Source organism: Platalea leucorodia, assembly GCF_965183815.1.
Source record: "Platalea leucorodia genome assembly, chromosome: 1".
In the NCBI taxonomy this organism is placed as follows: Eukaryota; Metazoa; Chordata; class Aves; order Pelecaniformes; family Threskiornithidae; genus Platalea; species Platalea leucorodia.
In genome coordinates, this window is record NC_138823.1 from 163,131,144 (window position 1) to 163,150,100 (window position 18,957).

The 18,957-nt window shown below is 50.5% G+C and overlaps 2 protein-coding genes across 2 annotated transcripts in view; both read right to left on the reverse strand.

Moving 5' to 3' along the window:
- Positions 1-2,180: 2,180 nt before the first annotated feature.
- Positions 2,181-8,274, reverse strand: LOC309591072 (solute carrier family 22 member 13-like; the record flags this gene model as incomplete). The annotated part of the gene is made up of 10 exons (XM_082312820.1): positions 2,181-2,276; positions 2,797-3,007; positions 3,163-3,271; positions 3,757-3,971; positions 4,286-4,380; positions 5,004-5,124; positions 5,497-5,665; positions 6,225-6,379; positions 6,729-6,832; positions 7,903-8,274. The coding sequence occupies 10 exons, from the start codon at positions 8,272-8,274 to the stop codon at positions 2,181-2,183; spliced, it is 1,647 nt and encodes a 548-aa protein (XP_082168946.1).
- A 5,122-nt stretch (positions 8,275-13,396) lies between these two features.
- Positions 13,397-18,957, reverse strand: part of OXSR1 (oxidative stress responsive kinase 1) — a 94,180-nt gene continuing 88,619 nt past the window's right edge. Inside the window, exons 15-18 of the mRNA XM_082313218.1 lie at positions 18,442-18,494; positions 17,969-18,037; positions 16,989-17,053; positions 13,397-16,066 (exon numbers count right to left, since the gene is read on the reverse strand). Of these exons, the coding sequence (XP_082169344.1) occupies positions 15,992-16,066; positions 16,989-17,053; positions 17,969-18,037; positions 18,442-18,494 (262 nt within the window). The 3' untranslated portion in view covers positions 13,397-15,991. The remainder of the gene's footprint in view (positions 16,067-16,988; positions 17,054-17,968; positions 18,038-18,441; positions 18,495-18,957) is intronic.

Sequence of the window (18,957 nt, forward strand, 5' to 3'; positions counted from 1 at the left end):
CGAGAAGTTCTGACCTGAACACAGACAGGCGTAAGTGAGGGTGTAAGCACAGGAGCAGGGCCTTGCTCGCATGTCTGATATAGGAAGGCCTGAAGAAGGCTTAGACATTAATTGATATGCCTTAGCAAACCCTTTACAGTGTCTCTGGCATTTGCCCACCATTGACACCTTCAGCACCTTCCCACAACTGGCCCTCCAGTCATGGCTTGGTGTATTAAGGTCTTGCATCTGCTCTTCCCAGCTAAACCTTGCTACCCCATTTTGTCCTCACCTTCTCTTCAGCCTTTTGGCTCCCTCCCCTTGGCTATGGGGTCATCCTTTTTCTCTCAGTTATCCCTTCAGGTCACCTGAGGCACTTTTTAGCCTTTACCCATAGCCTCATCATGATGAGAGCCCAAACCATCCCATTGTATGCATGCAAGAGCGTGTTTGCATTCTCACATGCTGTTCTACCACACCTAGCTCGACTCTGTACTGTGAGCTCTATTTATTACAGTGCAAGACCATGTGTGGACCAGGTAGCAGCAACATTAAGGCACAGCAAAACCACTGGACATCCTCCCATTTCTGCTGAGCTGGGCAAAACATCGTGAGTCAAGCTATTCAGGTGCTCTTCAGCCAGAAGTGCACCATCCAGTGGTCTTCAAATTAACCAGGTGCAGTGGTCTAGAGAAGAGCTGATGAAATGGGTCTTCAGCCTACTGGAGGCATGAATGAGATGGAAGCAGAAGTACATCAGATGTGCTTGGACACCTTTATTTATGAAGTGAGCTGAAACAGAGTCTCAGAGCAGAATTCCCAAAAGGAGCTGTGGTTCACTGAACAACTGTGCATTTTGCTCCAAGCTCTTCCCTCAGCTTTTACCTTCAACGCCTTATTTTCCATAAAAGCCCGAAGAAGGCAGCCCCCAGCCTTTGCCAAGGAAAGAGTGCCCTTGGGCAAAGGACCAAGCTCCTCTATACTCAGGGCCACTGAACAGGAGCACCACAGCAAATCCTTTGCAAAGCAGTGCCAGAGAAGATGGCACCACAGGGAGCCCCTCCTGATGGGGCACTGTCACATGTCACTGATTTTATCCAAAACTCTGTCTCCGTCAAAGAAGACATTTCTGTGGGGTACTTTGATCCATGACAACAGGGAGAAGAAATAAAGTCTGCTTTAAAAATTCCTGACACTACCAGAAAATAGCCTTTGAGCTATATACAGACAAAGCTGGAACACCACCACTTCTGGGATTCATCTGTACCAAGCCAATGGTAAAAAAAAGTCATCAAGAGGAGGTGAAGCACAGGAAAAGCACAGAGTTTTTCCTTCATAGTATAAGATAAAAGTGGTCCTGAACCATTTAAAGACATGGATACAGCAAGAAGGAATAGACTAGAACAGAGTAGAATAGACCTGATGATAGTTCCCAGAAAAGCTTGCACTTTCATCTAAGAGATCAACTGCCACAACATCTCTCAGTTTCTTGGAACAGACAAATTAATGTGGTCCTACACCACAGCCCGACAGCACAATTTTCCGTGCATAAAGCATTATGACATGCTTTAATTCAAAGCCACCAGCACTAAGGCAAAAATTCTGCTGCCTGTTAGACATCCTTGCTCACTGCTTGCTGCTTTTTCCATCACATCTTTTTTGTCTCAGCTGAGTGCCTCAAATTTAAAAAAAAATAAATAAAGGGAGTGTTTTTAAGAGAGGGTGAGAAGATCATGCTAGACAGTCAAGAGAAATCACTTCTTGCAAGTGTGAGATTGTTTTCAGTGCTGCATCTGCTCTGGTTTTCTCTTTAGTGAGCACAGTACTCTGTTGCAAGTCTACTGAATGCTGTAGCAGGTGTCTCACTTGCACAAAGTTTAGTCTCACGTTCCTGGAGACGGGACAGGAAAAAGGAAGAGAAAATGTTGCCATCATCCTGGTTTCTGATTTCTTTCTTTTTTCCCTTAAATGAAAATCATCAGATTTGCTCCAGCGAGAGCACTGTTGAACACCAGAGGCAGCATGCAGTGCCTGAAGACAAGCTATAGAGGGAGATACAGGAAGGCAAAAAAGAGAAGGAAAACCAAGAATTGGCAGTGACCGCTTGAGAGGTGGTGATGTCCTGCAAATGGAGACCCTGCCTGTCCTCAGTGTCGGCACAGCACTAGGTTGCATTTAGCTACAGCCTCTCGCAGGCCCAGCTAGAAGTGAGTGGTCTTTGTGTATTCATTGTCTTGGCCACCATCTTTTCCTTTCACGTGTCCATTTTCAGAGCTGCTGTTGGCATTTTCACAGACCTAATGAAAGGGAAAAGAGTTTAAAAGCAAAAAAAGACCCGTTATGAGCTGATGGAAGCCTCCTCTGAGACATGCAGCTGTTAGCAACCTGGCTTCCCACTCACCACTCGCTCTCTGGGCTCCCACAGACACCCTTCTCCTAGCAAAAGTATTGGGGTGCAATTCTACCCTGTCCCATGGGCAATGGGGTGCTGGGAGGTACGCAAAGCTGAAAGCCAGAGGACGTGGCTACAAGGCACTTTCCCTGGTGCAAGGACAGGTAGGGAGCCAAGCGAAGCACTGACTGCTCCTGGAGTCCTTCCATTCCAAGGACAGGAACGAAGGGAAGACCACCATGGGCAGGGTTATGGGGCCTCCTCCCCGCCCTCTGCTGTGGAGCAGCCCCGCTGCCTGCCTTCCGACCATTGTAAGCCCTTGAAGAACCCCCCAGCCCCAGCCCATGCAATGCTGACGGCCTCCCACAGTGCTGGCATCCCATGTCCTTGCCCAAAAGGCAGCACGGGCACCGCCGGGGACCCACCTCAGCTGCGGGGCGGCCGCCCTCTGTGTCATCCACCAGGTCGGTGCCGCGGGTCTCAGGCAGCAGGACGCAGAGCAGCCCCCCCACCACCGGGGCACTCCCGAAGATGGCCATGGGGATGGCCCGGTGGTACTGGCCCAGGAGGTGGATCAGTGGGGCTATGATCGCGGCCACCCGCGCTGACATCGAGCACAGCCCCACGCCAGTCTGCCTGGGGGAGAGAGGGGCATAGGGAGGTGCGGGCAGGGCTCAGCATCCCCTGGGCCACCATGGGAGTGAGTGTGGCCATGGGGGCAACCGTGCTCTTGCCCCACCACTGCCACCAGCCATGGCAGAGGGAAGCTCCGATGCCTGGGGAGGCCTCACCTGACGACTGTGGGGAAGAGCTCTGCGGAGTAGACATAGGAGGTGGAGAAGGAGGCCGAGGCTGTAAACTTGCCGATGATGGCCAGAACAGTGGTTGCCATGGGCTGGTCTAAGGGGAGGAGGAGAGACTGCCGCTGTGGGACAAGGGAGGGCCAAACACCACTCGGGGATGGAGGCTGGGGACACACGGCGACAACTGTGTTGCCTGCAGGGAGCCATCGCCTCTGAACAGTGCCTGAACGTGGACCGAGGAGCAGCTCCGGCCTGGGGCCCACCTTCAGCACACTTTGCATCCATCATCTCACCTCCCCACGTATTAATTTTCCTAGAGGACAACTCTGCTAATAGGTGGCCTACCAGGTTCAGCTCTACCCTCTCCTATCACAATCAGCAGGCAAAGGTGTGCTGATCAGAATGGGCCTTGGGGAGTGGACCAAGTCCCTTGTGGCCATGGCACCAGGGTCAGCTCAAGCCCTGAGAGATGTGAGCCAGCCTGGTTGGGAGGACAGGACCTGCACCAGCAAGGGAAGGGTTGGGGCTCTGTGCCTCCCTGTCCCAGAGGTTGTCCTCTCAGGATGGGAAGAGGTTGTTCACCTTCAGGGATGCCAGTGATGATCAGACACACCAGGCCACTCAGCAGTAGGAGAACAGCCTGGGTTTTCTTCCTCCCGAACCACTGCAGCGTGAAGATACAACCAACACGGGCTGGGATTTCCACTGCTCCAAACGCAAGCTGTGTCAGGTAGATGTCCAGACCAAAATTTGTCACGTTCAGACTCAGCCCATAGTAGACAAAGCTGTTCACAAACCTGAAAGCCAGGCAGGGTGGCACTGAGCATATCTATTGGCCATGAGCAAATACAATATTGATCTCCAGTGACATTTTGACTAAGCCACAGTATTTCCAAGGGGACGTAAAAGCAGACCAATACCACAGGACTGCCAAAGCTGGAATGGCTCTAACCTTCCCAACAAACCACATAGCATCTTGAATAGCCAGAAATAGAAATATGCATCAATAACACACAGAAATTATGAGGTGAATTTACAGTTATGACTAGCTGTCAAACATTTCTTTTCTTCACCTAGAAGTCTGGAAAGAGAGGACTAGAGAATGTCTTACCAGGTGCACGACATGATTAAAGTCACCTTCCGGAGGTGCTTCTTCCGAAAGAGATCCAGAGTGCTTCCAGACTTGGTCTGTGTCTCAGGCTTCAACTTCAAAATGCAGAAAGGCAAAGAGTGAAACCAGGCCAAGGAAACCCATGGCTAGCTCCTTTTCCATCTGCACTCAAAGGAAAGCCGCAGCGGGATGGGCTTGTGACCCCCAGCTGCTCTGGGAGGGAAGGCAGCCCAGTGGGGCTGGGCTCCTGTGCCTGTGCTCTGGGTGCCCAGCGCAGTAGTTTGGTGACTAAGAGGTTCCTCGGCATGAACATTTCCCCAGTGTAGGGACTTTGCGGTGGGCAAGGAGGTAACTCCTGCTTTGGGCATTTATACGTGGAAAACCACAGACTAAAGAGAGACCTCGTGCTCATCCTCAACACTCCTGCAGTCCTCACTGAAGGAAAGCCAGGGAAGCATTTGGGTCCTTTCCCTATCCCAAGGTGGACTCCAGAAAGCCCCAGGCTGAGCCTCAGCAGAAGCTCTGCCTCTTCCCCGACCTTCTCGCCGTGCAATGCAGCTGAGGCTGGAGTCACCCACCGTCCATCCCCAAATCATCCCCAGCCGGCACGGAAAGCTGCTTATCATCGGACGACCTCAGCTCCAATGGCTGCTACAAACCCAAGGGCAGCGGAACATCTCTGAAGGCAACAAGCAGTTCTGCGTGCCTTTGCAGGTACCTGCTCGAGGAGTTGTGGTGGGATGGTGCGCTTGTTGACGGATGCTGCCTTCTGAAGGACCTTCTTAGCTTCTTCTATTCTGCCTTTTGTCACCAGCCACCGACCTGATTCTGGTAGCACCCTGCCAAGGAGGTGAAATCAGGAGAGGCTGCCGTGACCTGCTGAGTTTGCCCACAGCCCAGCTCCCTGTAACCACATCCAGCAAGCCATGGGCATCCCATGTGATGGATGGGTCTAAATACCTCCTCCGGTCAGGATTTCCAGGCCTACATTTAGGTCCCAAAGGCCACATTTGAGGACCTGAAGCAAAGCAGCTGCTACTCTCAGGGGGCCAGTGCCCCAGGAAGGTGTGCTGAGCTCTGCAGAAGTCCCTCCAGCATCTGCACTATAATGGGAAAGACTCAGCCTGCTCCTGAGCTGCTGCCTCCTCACTGCCACCCCTCACATCCACTGCTGTCATGTCTGCAAGAAGCTCTGCCCACGTCCCACTTACCGGATGTAGAAGAAAAAGGCAAATATAGGAGCAGATCCTGCAATCTCCAGTAGCCTCCAGTTGCGAATACCGTAACTCAAGCCAGCCAAAAGCATCTGTCCGATGGCGAAACAGCAGTGAGAAGTAAGCACTGCCTTTGGCCGGGAGGAGACACCAATCCATTCTGTAGCTGAAAAGAAGAATGAAGGTTCAGAGGCATCCATGCAAGTGATTTCCCCTGATGCAAAGAAGGTGTTTCCCCTAGAGAAGAGCTCTCCTGGAGGTGAGGAGAGGAGACCAGCAGTCAGAGCTCTGGTGTCAGTCACACATGCAAGTCACCAGTGTTTCATGAGATGCATCACCTCTCCTTATCGTCAGGGTGTTCTGGTCCTCTGCAAGAGGACATGAAGCTCAGGTACGACACCTCTCTGCTCTCAGCATCCACAGAGCCCCTCACTGGGGCAGAGCTGGGGCCCAAATTGATCATGTCCCAGAGCCACTGGGCTCTCTCCCTGCACTGACCTCCTGAGCTGGGAGGCTGTCCCCTTGCCCTCCTCTGAGCACTGGCATGGGAGCACCTCACTCGGGGTTGAGGAGATGCCAAAGCGCCAAAGGACAGTGCAGAGCAAGACCTGCCCTCACCTCAGTGTTTTTCAAGTCGTACATGATGATTTTTTCTTTACAGACCTTTCATATTGCATCTTGAGAGGCCACATCTCTCTGCCTCAGGGCATGGGCATCCTACTCACCTAAGGCCAGTATCGTCATGGTGATCCCTGACACCGAAGCCCCCACGACACATCTGAAGGCCATGTACACATAGAAATGGGGCACAAAGGCAATTCCTACACCAAACAAGCCCTGGAGCAAGACGGAAATCAGAATGACTGGCCGGCGGCCGATCCTGAGGAGGAAGAGGGAAAACACAGTTGGTATTTAGAGACTTCATGGGGATGGGGAAGAGCCCAGTGGGTTACACAGTGATTGTATTGTCTTCTCTTGAGGGCGATGAGGCTCAGACTGGACTCCCAGTTGACATGTGAGCACCCTGCACACACGCTGTTCCCTTCTCCCTTCCACCCTCCCCGTGGCCATGTCCTCACGGGACCTGAGGACTTTGGTCAGGGTCCCTGTTAGTGAGGAGCAGTGACAAAATGCACAGGGTGCAGCGACCAGCCAGGCTGGGAGCAGGGTGCTGCTCTGCACGCCGCCGGCTTTGCACAGGCCCTGGACGGGTGGTTGTGTCCCCTCACCTGTCACTTAGTGGCCCAAAGATCATAGCTCCTAGGAACAGCCCCACCATGTAGATGGACTGGGAGATGGCGTTCAGGTCCTTCCTGTCACACACCAGGTCAAACTGGAGGAAGGAAACACAGACGCTTTTGTTCTCGACAGGCTCCAGATGCTTTCTGATCCCACCTCCAAGGATGTGAGTCTCCATGGTGTGCACATAGCACACAAGTCAGTGGTGGGACAAGGCCGTGGGGCACTCAGTGGTGCCCCTCTCCCAAGCACTGGGACCTGTCAGACTCCCCTCCAGCCCAGATGTCCCCAGAGGACCCTCCTGGCTGGCAAGTTTTGCTTAAAGTGGGACTTGGGACAGAAGTCCCAGCACCTTGCTTCTCCTAGACTGCCTTCCCTCCCAAAGGAAAACGGATGAGTGCAACGCTGATTCCCAGGCCAAGCAGTTTCTGTTAAAGAGATGTTCTGCAACTGCCAGCATCCAGAAGGCATCTATAGAAAGAGTCACATAAGGAAGAGCATGTATAGGAGATACAGAAAGGTTAGAAAGCACTGAAAGTTTAGCACTGATCACTGGAGCACTGCTGGTGTTGCTGAAGCTCCTGGTGACTGTCGGATGTGTGGCTTTGCAAGCTCTCCTCTTCTCATCAAACCTGGTACCTCCGCACAGAGTGAGGAACTTGGGCTGTTTACAACAACCCTGAGGTGGAGTCTCCGTGCTGAGACCCCGAGGCAGACACCCCACAGCTGCTTGCCCTGACAAGTTCCCCACCATGCATGGGAGGAGAAACCAAGCGCTGACCCCTGCCTCCTTCCCCTGGCCTGGGTGTCCGAAGCACAAAGCTGTACCCAGGGACAAGTTGGAAGGTTACCTTCAATCTGCAGGGGGGCATCTGGGGCAGGGAGACCCAAAAGGTCCCACCAGGAGTGATTAATGTCTCTACTGTCTCTGCCTGTGGCCCTGCTGACACCTATGTCGCAGCCAGCTTGCCTGCAGCCTCTCCAGGACCACACCTGGGGGCTGGGTGGTGGAGCTAAGGTCCCCAAAACACAGCTGATGTAAATATCAGCCCAGCCCAGTTGCACCATGGCTGGAACCAGCTTCGACTGAACTGCAGGACAGGGTGGCCATTTGGGGGTCCCATCCCTTCCATGTCCCCGGCGCGTCAAAAGGGGATTACAGACCTCGGTCAGCAGGGACGGCGGCTGTGCTGAGGGGTACACCCAGCCACTGCTGCACGTCTCCGTGGCGTTCAGGCCATATGTCGTGATGGAGATGAGGTCCCAGTCCACCGGCGAGTACATGGAGCACTGCTCGTACGCCCCGTCCGCGTCCCGGGGCAGGGTGAGGTTCAGCTGCTCTTCCTCCGTCAGGTTGGGGGCGACGGCACGGATCCAGCTGGTGTCGCAGTGATGTGGCACGTGTGGAACCATAAAAAGTTGGCAAAACTGGTGGAAAGCCACACTGAGGCACGGAAACAAGGTGAGCAGCACCAGCCATTTCTGAAACAGCCCAAAATCACCAACCGCTTTCAAAATTTCCCCGACCCCTGACATTGGCAGCTGCGTCTGGAACAGGACAGTGCTGGGACAGACTTCCCAGAGGGCTGGAATTAATTTTTAAACCTAAGATAAGCTTTGCAGTCGTAGGCAGCCACCACAAATATGTAAAGTCAGGATAGACTTAATGCTTGATGTTTTACCTGTCCTAAGTACACTGTGTGATATATTAATCATCTCTGTGCCACTCACAAACATACGGTGCTGGCTGGAGCAGAAGGACGTCCTTTCAGGCAGCCTGGATCACCCCCTCTGCCAGGGCCAGGTGGCATTGACAGGGGAAAACACTCTTCTCCAAAGCAACTGCAGGAGCTGCATTTGCTGAACGGCTGAGACGGTCCCCGGCAGTTCCACTTGGGCAAGCAAGGTTCAGAGGGGACAAGACAGCCCAGCGTGATGCAGAGCTGGGAAAAGCCCAGGGGAATAAAGGGAGTGATGTTAATGGGTGGGCAGAGCCGGAGGCGAGGAAGGGTGGCCGGTTGGCTGCAGTCCCGGGCAACAGGAGACTCCATTTCCTTCAGCTTTTGCAGTTCCCTGTGCATCCACGAGCAAGCGACGCACGGGACGTCCGCCTTTCCCACCAGTTCTGGGGACCCCACAGGCTGGGGGGGGCCATATGCAGGGAAGGCTTGGGGAAGGCATACAGGGATGGGAGAAATCTGACACAGGGCAATGCTGCTTGAGGCAGGTTTGGCAAATCTCAGCTCAAATGCCTTCCTGCCTTAAAATGATCATTGAGAACATGAAACTAAATCTGTTCAGCCCCTCCCTGATGTAGGAACAGCATTTGCCTGGGGCCCCTTTGGGATGTCCATGAGGCAAAGCCTCCAGAAGTGCCCAAAAGCAACTTGGATGCTCCTTCTCCTGCCCATGGATCCATGGGAAGAGCATTGTATAAGCATGATGGAAACCAGACCACGACTGCCCCGTTTGGGTTGAGCAGGGCACCTGCATGGGTCAAACTTGGAGGTACACCAGCTCCCTGGGCAGCCAGAGGAGACATGCTACCCTCAGGATAAGCCCAGCTTAGCAGCCACAAGCAAGGAGCACCAAAGGCAGAGAAAAGCAGGCAGACACTGAACCAGGCAGAGGTGCTGGACGACACAAATTGGGTCTGTTCAAGTCAACTAGGAAACTCAGATGGAAGATGAAATTGAGGTGCCCCTGTTCACCTTGGGCTCTGCTTCATCGGCAGGAGATGGGACAGGCCAAACCTTGCTAAAAGCAGAATCACGCATGTCCGCGAGCTCAGGAGCCTTTCCCAGGCCTGATCCTGCCATCTCCCCTGGCTGTCTCCTGGCTCCATGCTAGAAGGAGCCCAGGGCACAAAGCAGCCTCATCCACTCTTCTCTGTCATGGTTTAAATGGGGAAGCCCGGGAGGGTCAGTCAGACACCAGTCATGGGTCTCATGGATCTGGAGAAGCAGGAGCGAGAGGACTGGCACAAAACACTGCCAGAACTTAAGAGAGAGAAAAATGGGGTCTGTTCTGCCCTGACCGGCACTGGAAAGCCTGAGCTGGGCATCACACTTAAAGGAGGCTGGAGGATACCGAGGCCCTGGACCGAGGACCAAAGGAAGGAACGGGAACCCCACTGCTGGAGGTTTCCAACAACAGGTGAGGAAACAGCAATGGCTGATCGGAGCCAAGTCACATCTCTGGGCTGAGATGGCCTCCTCAGGACCTGACCAGGGCGTGTGTCCATGACACACCTTTCCATGGCTTTTGCTAAAGGTCAGGGGGAATCCATCTGCTGCAATTCGGGAAGATCTTACACACCAAAGCCAAAGCACAGAATGAGCACTGCCTCCAGGCATGCCCTGCTTGAGCTCAGCACACCCCAGCCTTCAAAACACCATTTAAAACAGCACAAAGCAATCAGAAACAAAAGGATGCTACAAACCTGAGTGACCAGCGTCGCCTCATGGTCTGAGGGGTACACCCAGCCGCTGCTGCACGTCTCCGTGGCGTTCAGGCCATATGTCGTGATGGAGATGAGGTCCCAGTCCACCGGCGAGTACATGGAGCACTGCTCGTACGCCCCGTCCGCGTCCCGGGGCAGGGTGAGGTTCAGCTGCTCTTCCTCCGTCAGGTTGGGGCCGACGGCACGGATCCAGCTGGTGTCGCAGTGATGTGGCACGTGTGGAACCATAAAAAGTTGGCAAAACTGGTGGAAAGCCACACTGAGGCATGGAAACAAGGTGAGCAGCACCAGCCATTTCTGAAACAGCCCAAAATCACCAACCGCTTTCAAAATGTCCCCGACACCTGACGTTGGCAGCACTATCTGCAGAGACAGGTTTCCCCAGGGCCTGGAACCGGTATTTAAGCCCAAGATAAGCCCTGCAGCCATAGGCAGCCACAATGGGTATGCAAATTTGAAGAAAAAACAATGTGCTGGGTTGGGATTTGTACTCACAGTGCATTCCCATTGAGCGAAACAGAAATTTCAGGAGGTGCACACCCTCCAGGGGAGGTTACTTTCCATTTGGAAACTCATCAGCTGGGAGGAGAGATTGCGAGAAGGTGATAAGGCTGCGGCAAGAAGAGCAGGGAAGCGCAGAGGCACGGGCGGTGTGAGGCACCTCGCGGGGAGCACCCGCAAAGGGAAACATCCAAGGATGAAGGTAACGGGGGTGGACTATTCAGTCACAGGAGGACTATGAGCCACTGGACTAAGGCAGCATGGAAAGCCTTCAGGAGTGTCCATAAAGGGATTTCCTTCAGAGGCAGGGACGGGAGATAAAACGGGGATATAATTCTCTGGGGCTTTTTAAGCAGGGTTTGGCCAAATACTGGAAAGACTGCAAAGAAGTTGGCTTAGATACAGAGGATGAGATTCAGCAACTCAGAACATCCCTTGCCATCCCATGTCTTAAACTCGGATGTTACATTCACCCAAGAGAAAGTTTTCTGGGTCTGCGAGTAAAGAGGAACACCTTAAGAGAAATAAAGAGCCAGAAAAAGGCAAACTAAGCCCAAGAGCCTTAGAAAGGAGACTGACTGGAAGAGGCAGCTTAGAAAGTGCCACCATCCAAGACCACTACTTTTTTTTTGTTTTGATGGAGGGGTGATTTGTTTTTAAGCAAGAACACGCATATCTTTAAGCAAACACATGGGGTGCATCCCAGCCAAAAGGCCCGGGGAACATGCTGCCAACTGGACCATCCCTATCCCCTCCCAGAAGACGCACACCTTGCCCTGCACAGTCCCTGCGGCTTTAGAGAAACTTCTCCGTTCCCACACTCTGAGCAGGAAAACGCCTTCTGCTTCTCTCAGTGGAGACACCATGACCTCGCTCAAGCAAACCCCACTGAGCTCTGGGTAAATCATGTCAACAAAGCTGTCAGAGTTTGAATGAACAGAGCACCTCGGGAACAGAAGCCATACATTAGGGAAAAGTTTCCAAAAGGACCTCTAGTGAGAAATATTAGGGTTTTTTACTCCTCAGGTAATGTTTCCCTTCATTTCTGAAAATTTCCTTCCTTCGTGGAAGATGGGTAAGAAATATTGAAGGATGTGAAGGAAAAGTCTAGGGTTTCTCCAGCACAGTGCTTCACAGAGTTGGCTTTCCAAGAAGGAGTCAGGTAGCCTGCTTGCCCAGGCACTTCTCTCTTGCATGACATTAGATAACACTAAAAGCTTGTGGCCAAGGTCACTGTTAAAAGTTGACCACGACTGGGGAAAGCTGTCCAGATGCCCACCCAGTTTAACTGACATCGAATTGCAGCGTTCGCCGTGACAAACCTCCTGCCACAGCCACGGCAGCGGCTCAGTGCCAGGTCACAGCAGTGTTTTCGATCTCGTGGCAAGAGGTTTACCGACAGCCTGCCAACAGCCTTGTCACCTGCACACTCGGACAAGACCTTTCACTTCAGGCACCTCCTTGCCCTCGCAGCCCAAAGCTTGACCGCTGGCACACAAGTCTGCCGCAGCAGGGGATGCTGGTGCTGACAGAGAGGAACGGCCCAGCCAGAGCTGAGCTGTGTGGTGGTTTAACCCCAGCCGGCAGCTCAGCCCCACCCAGCCGCTCGCTCGCTCCCTGCAGTGGGATGGGGGAGAGAATCAGAAACGTGAGCAAACTCATGGGTTGAGATAAAGACAGTTTAACAGGGAATGCAAAAGCCATGCACGCAAGCAAAGCAAAACAAGGAATTCATTGACCACTTCCCACGGTCAGGCAGGTGTTCAGCCATCCCAGGAAAGCAGGGCTCCATCACGTGTAATGGTGACTTGGGAAGACAAACGCCATCACTACGAATGTCCCCCCCTTCCTTCTTCTTCCCTCAGCTTTATATGCTGAGCATGATGCCATACGGTGTGGGATGGCCCTTTGGTCAGTTGGGGTCAGCTGTCCCAGCCGTGTCCCCTCCCAGCTCCTTGTGCCCCCCAGCCTCCTCACTGGTGGGGTGGGAGGCAGAAAAGGCCTCGACTCTGTGTGAGCACTGCTCAGCAGGAACTAAACCATCCCTGTGTTATCAACATTGGTTCCAGCACAAATCGAAAGCACAGCCCCATACCAGCTACTGTGAAGAAAATTAACTCCATCCCAGCCAAAACCAGCACAAGCTGTCAGGATGATGAGAGATGGGGAGATGCCTGGGCTCCACCTCTCATCGTCAGTGCCTTTTCTTGAAGTCCTGGCTCCACGACAAACGTAATGGAGAGATCTCAGAGGCACCTCTGAATCAGATCTGCCCTGAACCTTCAAATTCAGAAAGAACAAGTATTCAGGTGGAAAGGAGGGAGTGCAGTTCATGCTCCAAACGCTTCTCAAGGTACAAATCATCCCACTTTAATACCAGCCTCTGTCACCCTGGGGTGTTCCCGGACAGAGGAAGCTCATCCCCAGCCGCACAGGGCATGCAGAGCTTGGAGCAAACCTTTCAACTGGAGACAAACCCTCAGGGTACAATCCTGAGCGCCGTTCTGGCTCCATTTCTGCACACAACTGCTGCAGAGCATCCCCACAGCCTTCCTCACCGAGTCTTCCTGGGGCTTGCCGAACCTCCCACCGCCCCAAACAGAAATGCCCAGGAGCTGCAGACACCGCTCAAAGCCCTTCCCACGATAAACCATCCAAGCCAATGACATGTAAACCACACGCCAAACACATGGCAATGGACAATTTGTTCTTTATTGATTAAAAATTAGAGACATGCAGTAAAATACAAAGTCCAAAAAAGGAAAAAAGCCTGAATATTTTACATCTTTCATTATAATCTACAATACACCAAAGTTGTGAAGAGGATCCGTTTTCATTAACAGAGTATTGTCCTTACAAGTAGAAACTAACTTAAAATTACCACCTGTCTCCAGGTTCAGATCAGAAATTTGCACAAAACCCAAATTCTTAATGACACTGGAAAACAATTATGAACAGCATTGGCACTTACTGTAACAACATCAGAAGAGACAGTTGTCTAGCACTGTAATAGCCCAAGTAAATATTTTGGATCCCTACCCAAAACATCTGGAGATCTATAGAGCAAAACCCATCAGTTTCTTCCTTACTTGTTTTCTCCATTAAAGAACTAAGGAGCCTTGGATTAGTGTGAGCTCAAGCTCTCTAAGTCCTGGCTTTGGGAAGGTGGGGAATAACTTAATAAATAGATGCTGCATTGTTCCATTTGAGCAGTTTGAGTCCTACCTTTCTCAGCACCAGTACACAAATGAACAAGGAGGTCCCCATGGCACGCAGGCAGAAGGGAAAAATAATACTGTACCAAGACTACCTTGTCTCCGTGTCCTAAGGGTTTCCGATACACATCGGCTACAGGGTGACATGAAAATCGAGATGCCAGCCTGCTCTTCCCAAGCCAAGACGCTCGATGGGGGAAGCCGCAGGGAGCGCGTTGTGTCAGACACCAGGAGAGAGCGCCAGAGGTGCCGCACACGCGTGCACACACGCACTTGGCCAAATTCAGCCACCAACGCCTCCCTGGTATCGGGCACCCGCTTCCCAGGCTCTTGAGAGCATCTCCTCAGCACCCTGCAATGCTCTCGCTCCCAAACCCTCTTTCTCCTCACCCCCCCCTTCACACTCACCAGCCATGGGGCTGCAACTAGCCCATGGGGACGTACTCAATACCCTCCTACAGGCTACGAGCAACAAGGGCGGTATAAAAAGAACATGCACAATTCAGGAAGCTTCTACAGCTGCTCATAGAGAACAATATATAAATATAGATTGCTCATCTGAAGACTTGGAAATAAAAAAGAATGTCCTAATTGAACTCAGTCATTCCGCTTTAACACTCTGTTTCTGCATTGTTTGTGGCTGATGGAAACCAAACACGTTTCCATCTGTGTGTTAAATTACAGGCTTACAATTTCTGTGTAGAAAACACTCCAGAGCCCAGAGCAGTTACAAAGGCCAACTGTGAAACAGTAGGAGAAAAAAATCAACACCATTCATTATTCACATATTGCATTACAAGTGTCTCTTATCAAACTCGGAGTATAATTTATATTATTCATGTAGAAACTCAAATTCAACACCACCTCGAAATAAAAGCTAAATACGTGTGTGACAGGGTTTCAGTGACATCCTGATCAAACGTTGAGGCTTGGACCGACGAGAAGGCTGACGACCCAAGCGATTAGTGCAGGAGGGACACAGCCCGGCGCTCGCTTGCCCAGTACTACCACTCTACTGGCGATTCTTTATTGCTGTAAAACACGACAGGGATGGTTCCACGGGTACCAGTTTGCAAAGGACTGGGAAACACGTCGGGAAGACTCGCGCAGCCAGGCATACCAGACTGGGTTTCAGGAACAGTTTGAAGTGCATCTTTTCCAAACGCAGAGTGACACAGATCTCGTCTTCCTCTGACCACGAATATTTTGTTGATCATCTGAAAGACCAGTTCCCAGACAGCAATGCCTCATTGGTCTGCTTCAAGAAGAGACTACATCTAAGATGCAGAATGAAAGACGCTTTGAGGAAGGACTGCTTAACAAAAATTAAAAGGTTCAGCCCTCATGCCACGCCTGGCACTCATGTGGAGAGAACCAAAATAGTAAAAAAGAAAAAAATTAAGGCAGTTTACAAAGGGAAGCTGACTTCTAACACCTCAAAGTCAAGGAACTTCTCAAAAACACAGACACAAGGGAAGGCAGCTCTCCCTCCCGTGGGTTAAGACTTGGCTTGCTTTTTCTCAGGTGCAAGCATTCAAACCAGCAGTTTTAAAAAAAAACACAGCCAAAGAGAAGCAGATTTCTCAGCACTCCAGGTGACCCAAACAACATGTACATTGGTGTTTCAGATGGAAGGAGAAGCAGGTAAAGAACAAAAAAGATCTGTTCAGTATTAAAACTTGTGCAAAAATAGCAAGTGAAAAAAATGAAACCACATGTAAGCAAACATTTAGGCAAGATCATCAGAGCAGTGGAACCCCCTGCTTCGTACTCAGTAGTATTTTTCTTTAAAGTAAGGCAATAATAAAATGAACATGCAGGCAATGATGTGTTGGGTCTGCATGTTTGAGATGACAGATACAAAACCATGAGAGTTGTTTACAAAAGGTGTAAACGCCATCGGTAATTTCAGGAAGGTTTGTGATCCTATTAAGGAAAATGTTAAAGCTTCTAGGAAGGGGGCTGTAGTTCAATTCTTTGGCAGTAGTGGTTTTTTTTTTTTTTAGGCTAACAGAAGCATTATGAATATGCACATGTGGGTTCTTAGTTGGGAAACATCTCCTGGGACCATTGTTTAGCTGATGCTGAGCTGTGCAAATCCTATAAGTTTGCCATCATCAGGAATATCTGAGCCTTCAACACCAGATGCCTGAAACACAAAGAACAGAGATCCAAATAGCAACACACGTGCTCTACCCTCCGATACGTACCACGCTACAAATCACAACAAGGTGTATCGGATACGGTCTGGGGACGGAGCAGTCACAGGACAGCTTTGCACTGTATTCAGCAGCTTGCACTACCCAAAGTTAAAATTGAGTGGTCGGTTTTTTTGGGGTTTTTTTTGCCTTTTTTTGAAGCTAGGAAGGGCTGGGACTGAAGTTTTGCCAATGTCTTTTCTGACTAGGGCTATGTGCACTAATTGGGGCAAAACAAGTGAAAACTCCTTACAGAAAGAGTCAAAAATAACAGCACTTACTGCTTCACTACCGATAAACTCGTTATACCTTCGCTTTGCCATTGTAACTACCCCTGAATGTCACCACCTCTGAAGGATTCATCTCCGTTCTTTCTCCTCTCCTAGCCCATCTTCTCTTAGTTTTGGGTCTCCTCTTTTGCTCCCAATCCCCTTTTTTCCCCGCCCTCTTCATTTCTTCCTCAGAGACAATGTATCTGGACCCTCCCCATTCTCCTCTGCCAAGAAAGGAGTCTGCGGCATTTCTTAGCCCACTTACCTGACCTTAAGTATTTCTGCCCTTTCTGGGCAAGTGTATGTTCAAAGCCCAGAAAACACCCTTTTGTAACATTTTTATATGCTTATTAGCCAGGATAAGAGAACATCTGTGTTAGCTCGTCATCTCACACAGTTATTTAACCTAGGTGCTGCTTAGAGGACACAAGCGGGGAGCCTGTGTTGACTACTGTTAGACAACCGGTAGGAAGCTTTGGGAAAGAAGGGAGGATTTAGGGCGCATACATTAGATGCCTACAACAGACATCACAGGCATCTATATGCAATGCCTTCTCTTTGCAAGTGACAACTTGTTCAATTAGGGAACAGGAATAAATACCAGTTTGAAAGTGACGGATCTGTTTGCTTGGGGCTCTTCCACAATTTTCTGCAAATTAGCTGCAACTGAAATCACACACACACACAAAGAAAACGGGCAAATATTAGGACAGGCTAGAGAAAAACATCCCAAACTCATTAGGCCTCTATTACTCGGCAAACTTAGACTTTTAAAATGATAGAAAAAGTTTACGTCTCAATTAGACTCAGTCTACTTAAATCTAAAGCTTTAAACTGTGAAAATGCTGTCATTTGTTACTATGCTGCTTTTTCAGAGGTAGTTATTTTTTCCTGGATGTGGTGGGATTAGTAGTAATAAACTGCCCAACTGCAGCTGGAAATCCAGTTAATTTTGCACTAGCAGTCTTTCCAGATGTTGCAGCCTGTGTATAAGGAACAGTTTTGTTTGCTGTAGTTGAAAAATACAGGCAGCGCTGACAGTTTAAAAGTCTCACCTGCTGCACAGAAGGATGCATTTATTTAGCAAACTCTTGCTAGAGGTAGCTGTTCATCTAGCTGTTCATGCTCACTTGAAGCGCAGCAACACGTGCTGCTGCCCTAGTGCGTGTGCGCTTCACGCTTCCTTCCCCAGCCCTACTTAAAACAAAAAAAGCCTGGCTGATTCCAGTCCCAGACCTCTCTTGCACAGGACCTGTGAGCAGTACAGGCTTGTGCAGCAATTTGGCAATGCATATATGTCAGATGATAATGATTTAGCTAATAGATCGATTAGCCTTCATTTTGCATTACAAGGAACATTTGCTTCATAGTGTTTCCAACTAGATCCTATTCTTGTGGACTGGGGGTTGCCTAAACGTACTGGCACAGAACTGCCACCAGAATTAACAGCAGTTTTGTAGAACCATCGGGGTAGAGAACCAAGGCCACAGCAAACTCTCCTGGTAGCCACTAATCAGATCATTTTAAACATGCAAAAAATTACTGAAATGGTTAGAGCGGAAAAAAATAATATGTAATTACCTATTACCAGATCTCTGCCATCAACAAGACCTGCTGAAATGAGTTCTTGAGACACACCATCAGCAGTATCTGTTGGGGAGAAACCCAAGAGCCAGTCACCACATAACAGAAATTGTCCAACTGATGAAGGCATCACACAGAAACCTAAAGGAGCTTGTACAAACCAAACAGCAAAAGGGCTGTTGATACAAGATGGATATTAGGGTGTACACCAGGTGTACTCAGACAGCTCCGAGCTATGCTGTCTGAGTTGGAATTCAAAGGGCTGCACTTTGGTCATATCCATGAACAGTTTGACAAGAAGGGTCTTCTCAACAGCAGTGCTCCAAGGCCAGCCATAAGGCAAGCCCTTTAGGAGGGCACTGTGGACAGACACTCGTACAGCGTTTCCATACACACAACTGCACAACACCGAACACAAAACTTCCTTCACTAAAACCATCTTCACACACTGCAATTTCCCACCAGCTCACCTCTTCCTGGGGTAAATTCAAATCGAATATCATTGAGCTCTTTCTTTGAATTCCTGTGGAAAGAAGAGAATTTTATACAGAAGAAACCATTCATTGCGCTGATCAGTGCCCAAAAGAAAGTGTTCTCATTGAATAACCAGTCTGTGGAGAGAAGGGAATTCATTGCGCCCTTCCCCCTTCATAGGGCAGGAACTAATCACTTGGGTGCGCATCTGGGAGCAGGGCTCTCGGCACACTCTGCCTCTCAACCTGACAGAGCCTGAGTGAGCTGAAGTCCAGGATAAGTGAGTGCCACCTCTCTGGTATAAAGCCACATTGTTCCACCATCTCAGCAACTCCTGTCTGTCAGCAGATACATCCTTGGAGCACATCCTTCGGAGGAAGGAAGCGCTCACCGACTGCAGATGCACACACCTTACGCAACTGTGCAGGAATGACTGGGAGGTGATGCTCAGAAGCCCCAGTCCAATGCCTATCAACAACCAAGGTGCCTACAGAGATGAGAGGCAGGTTCCT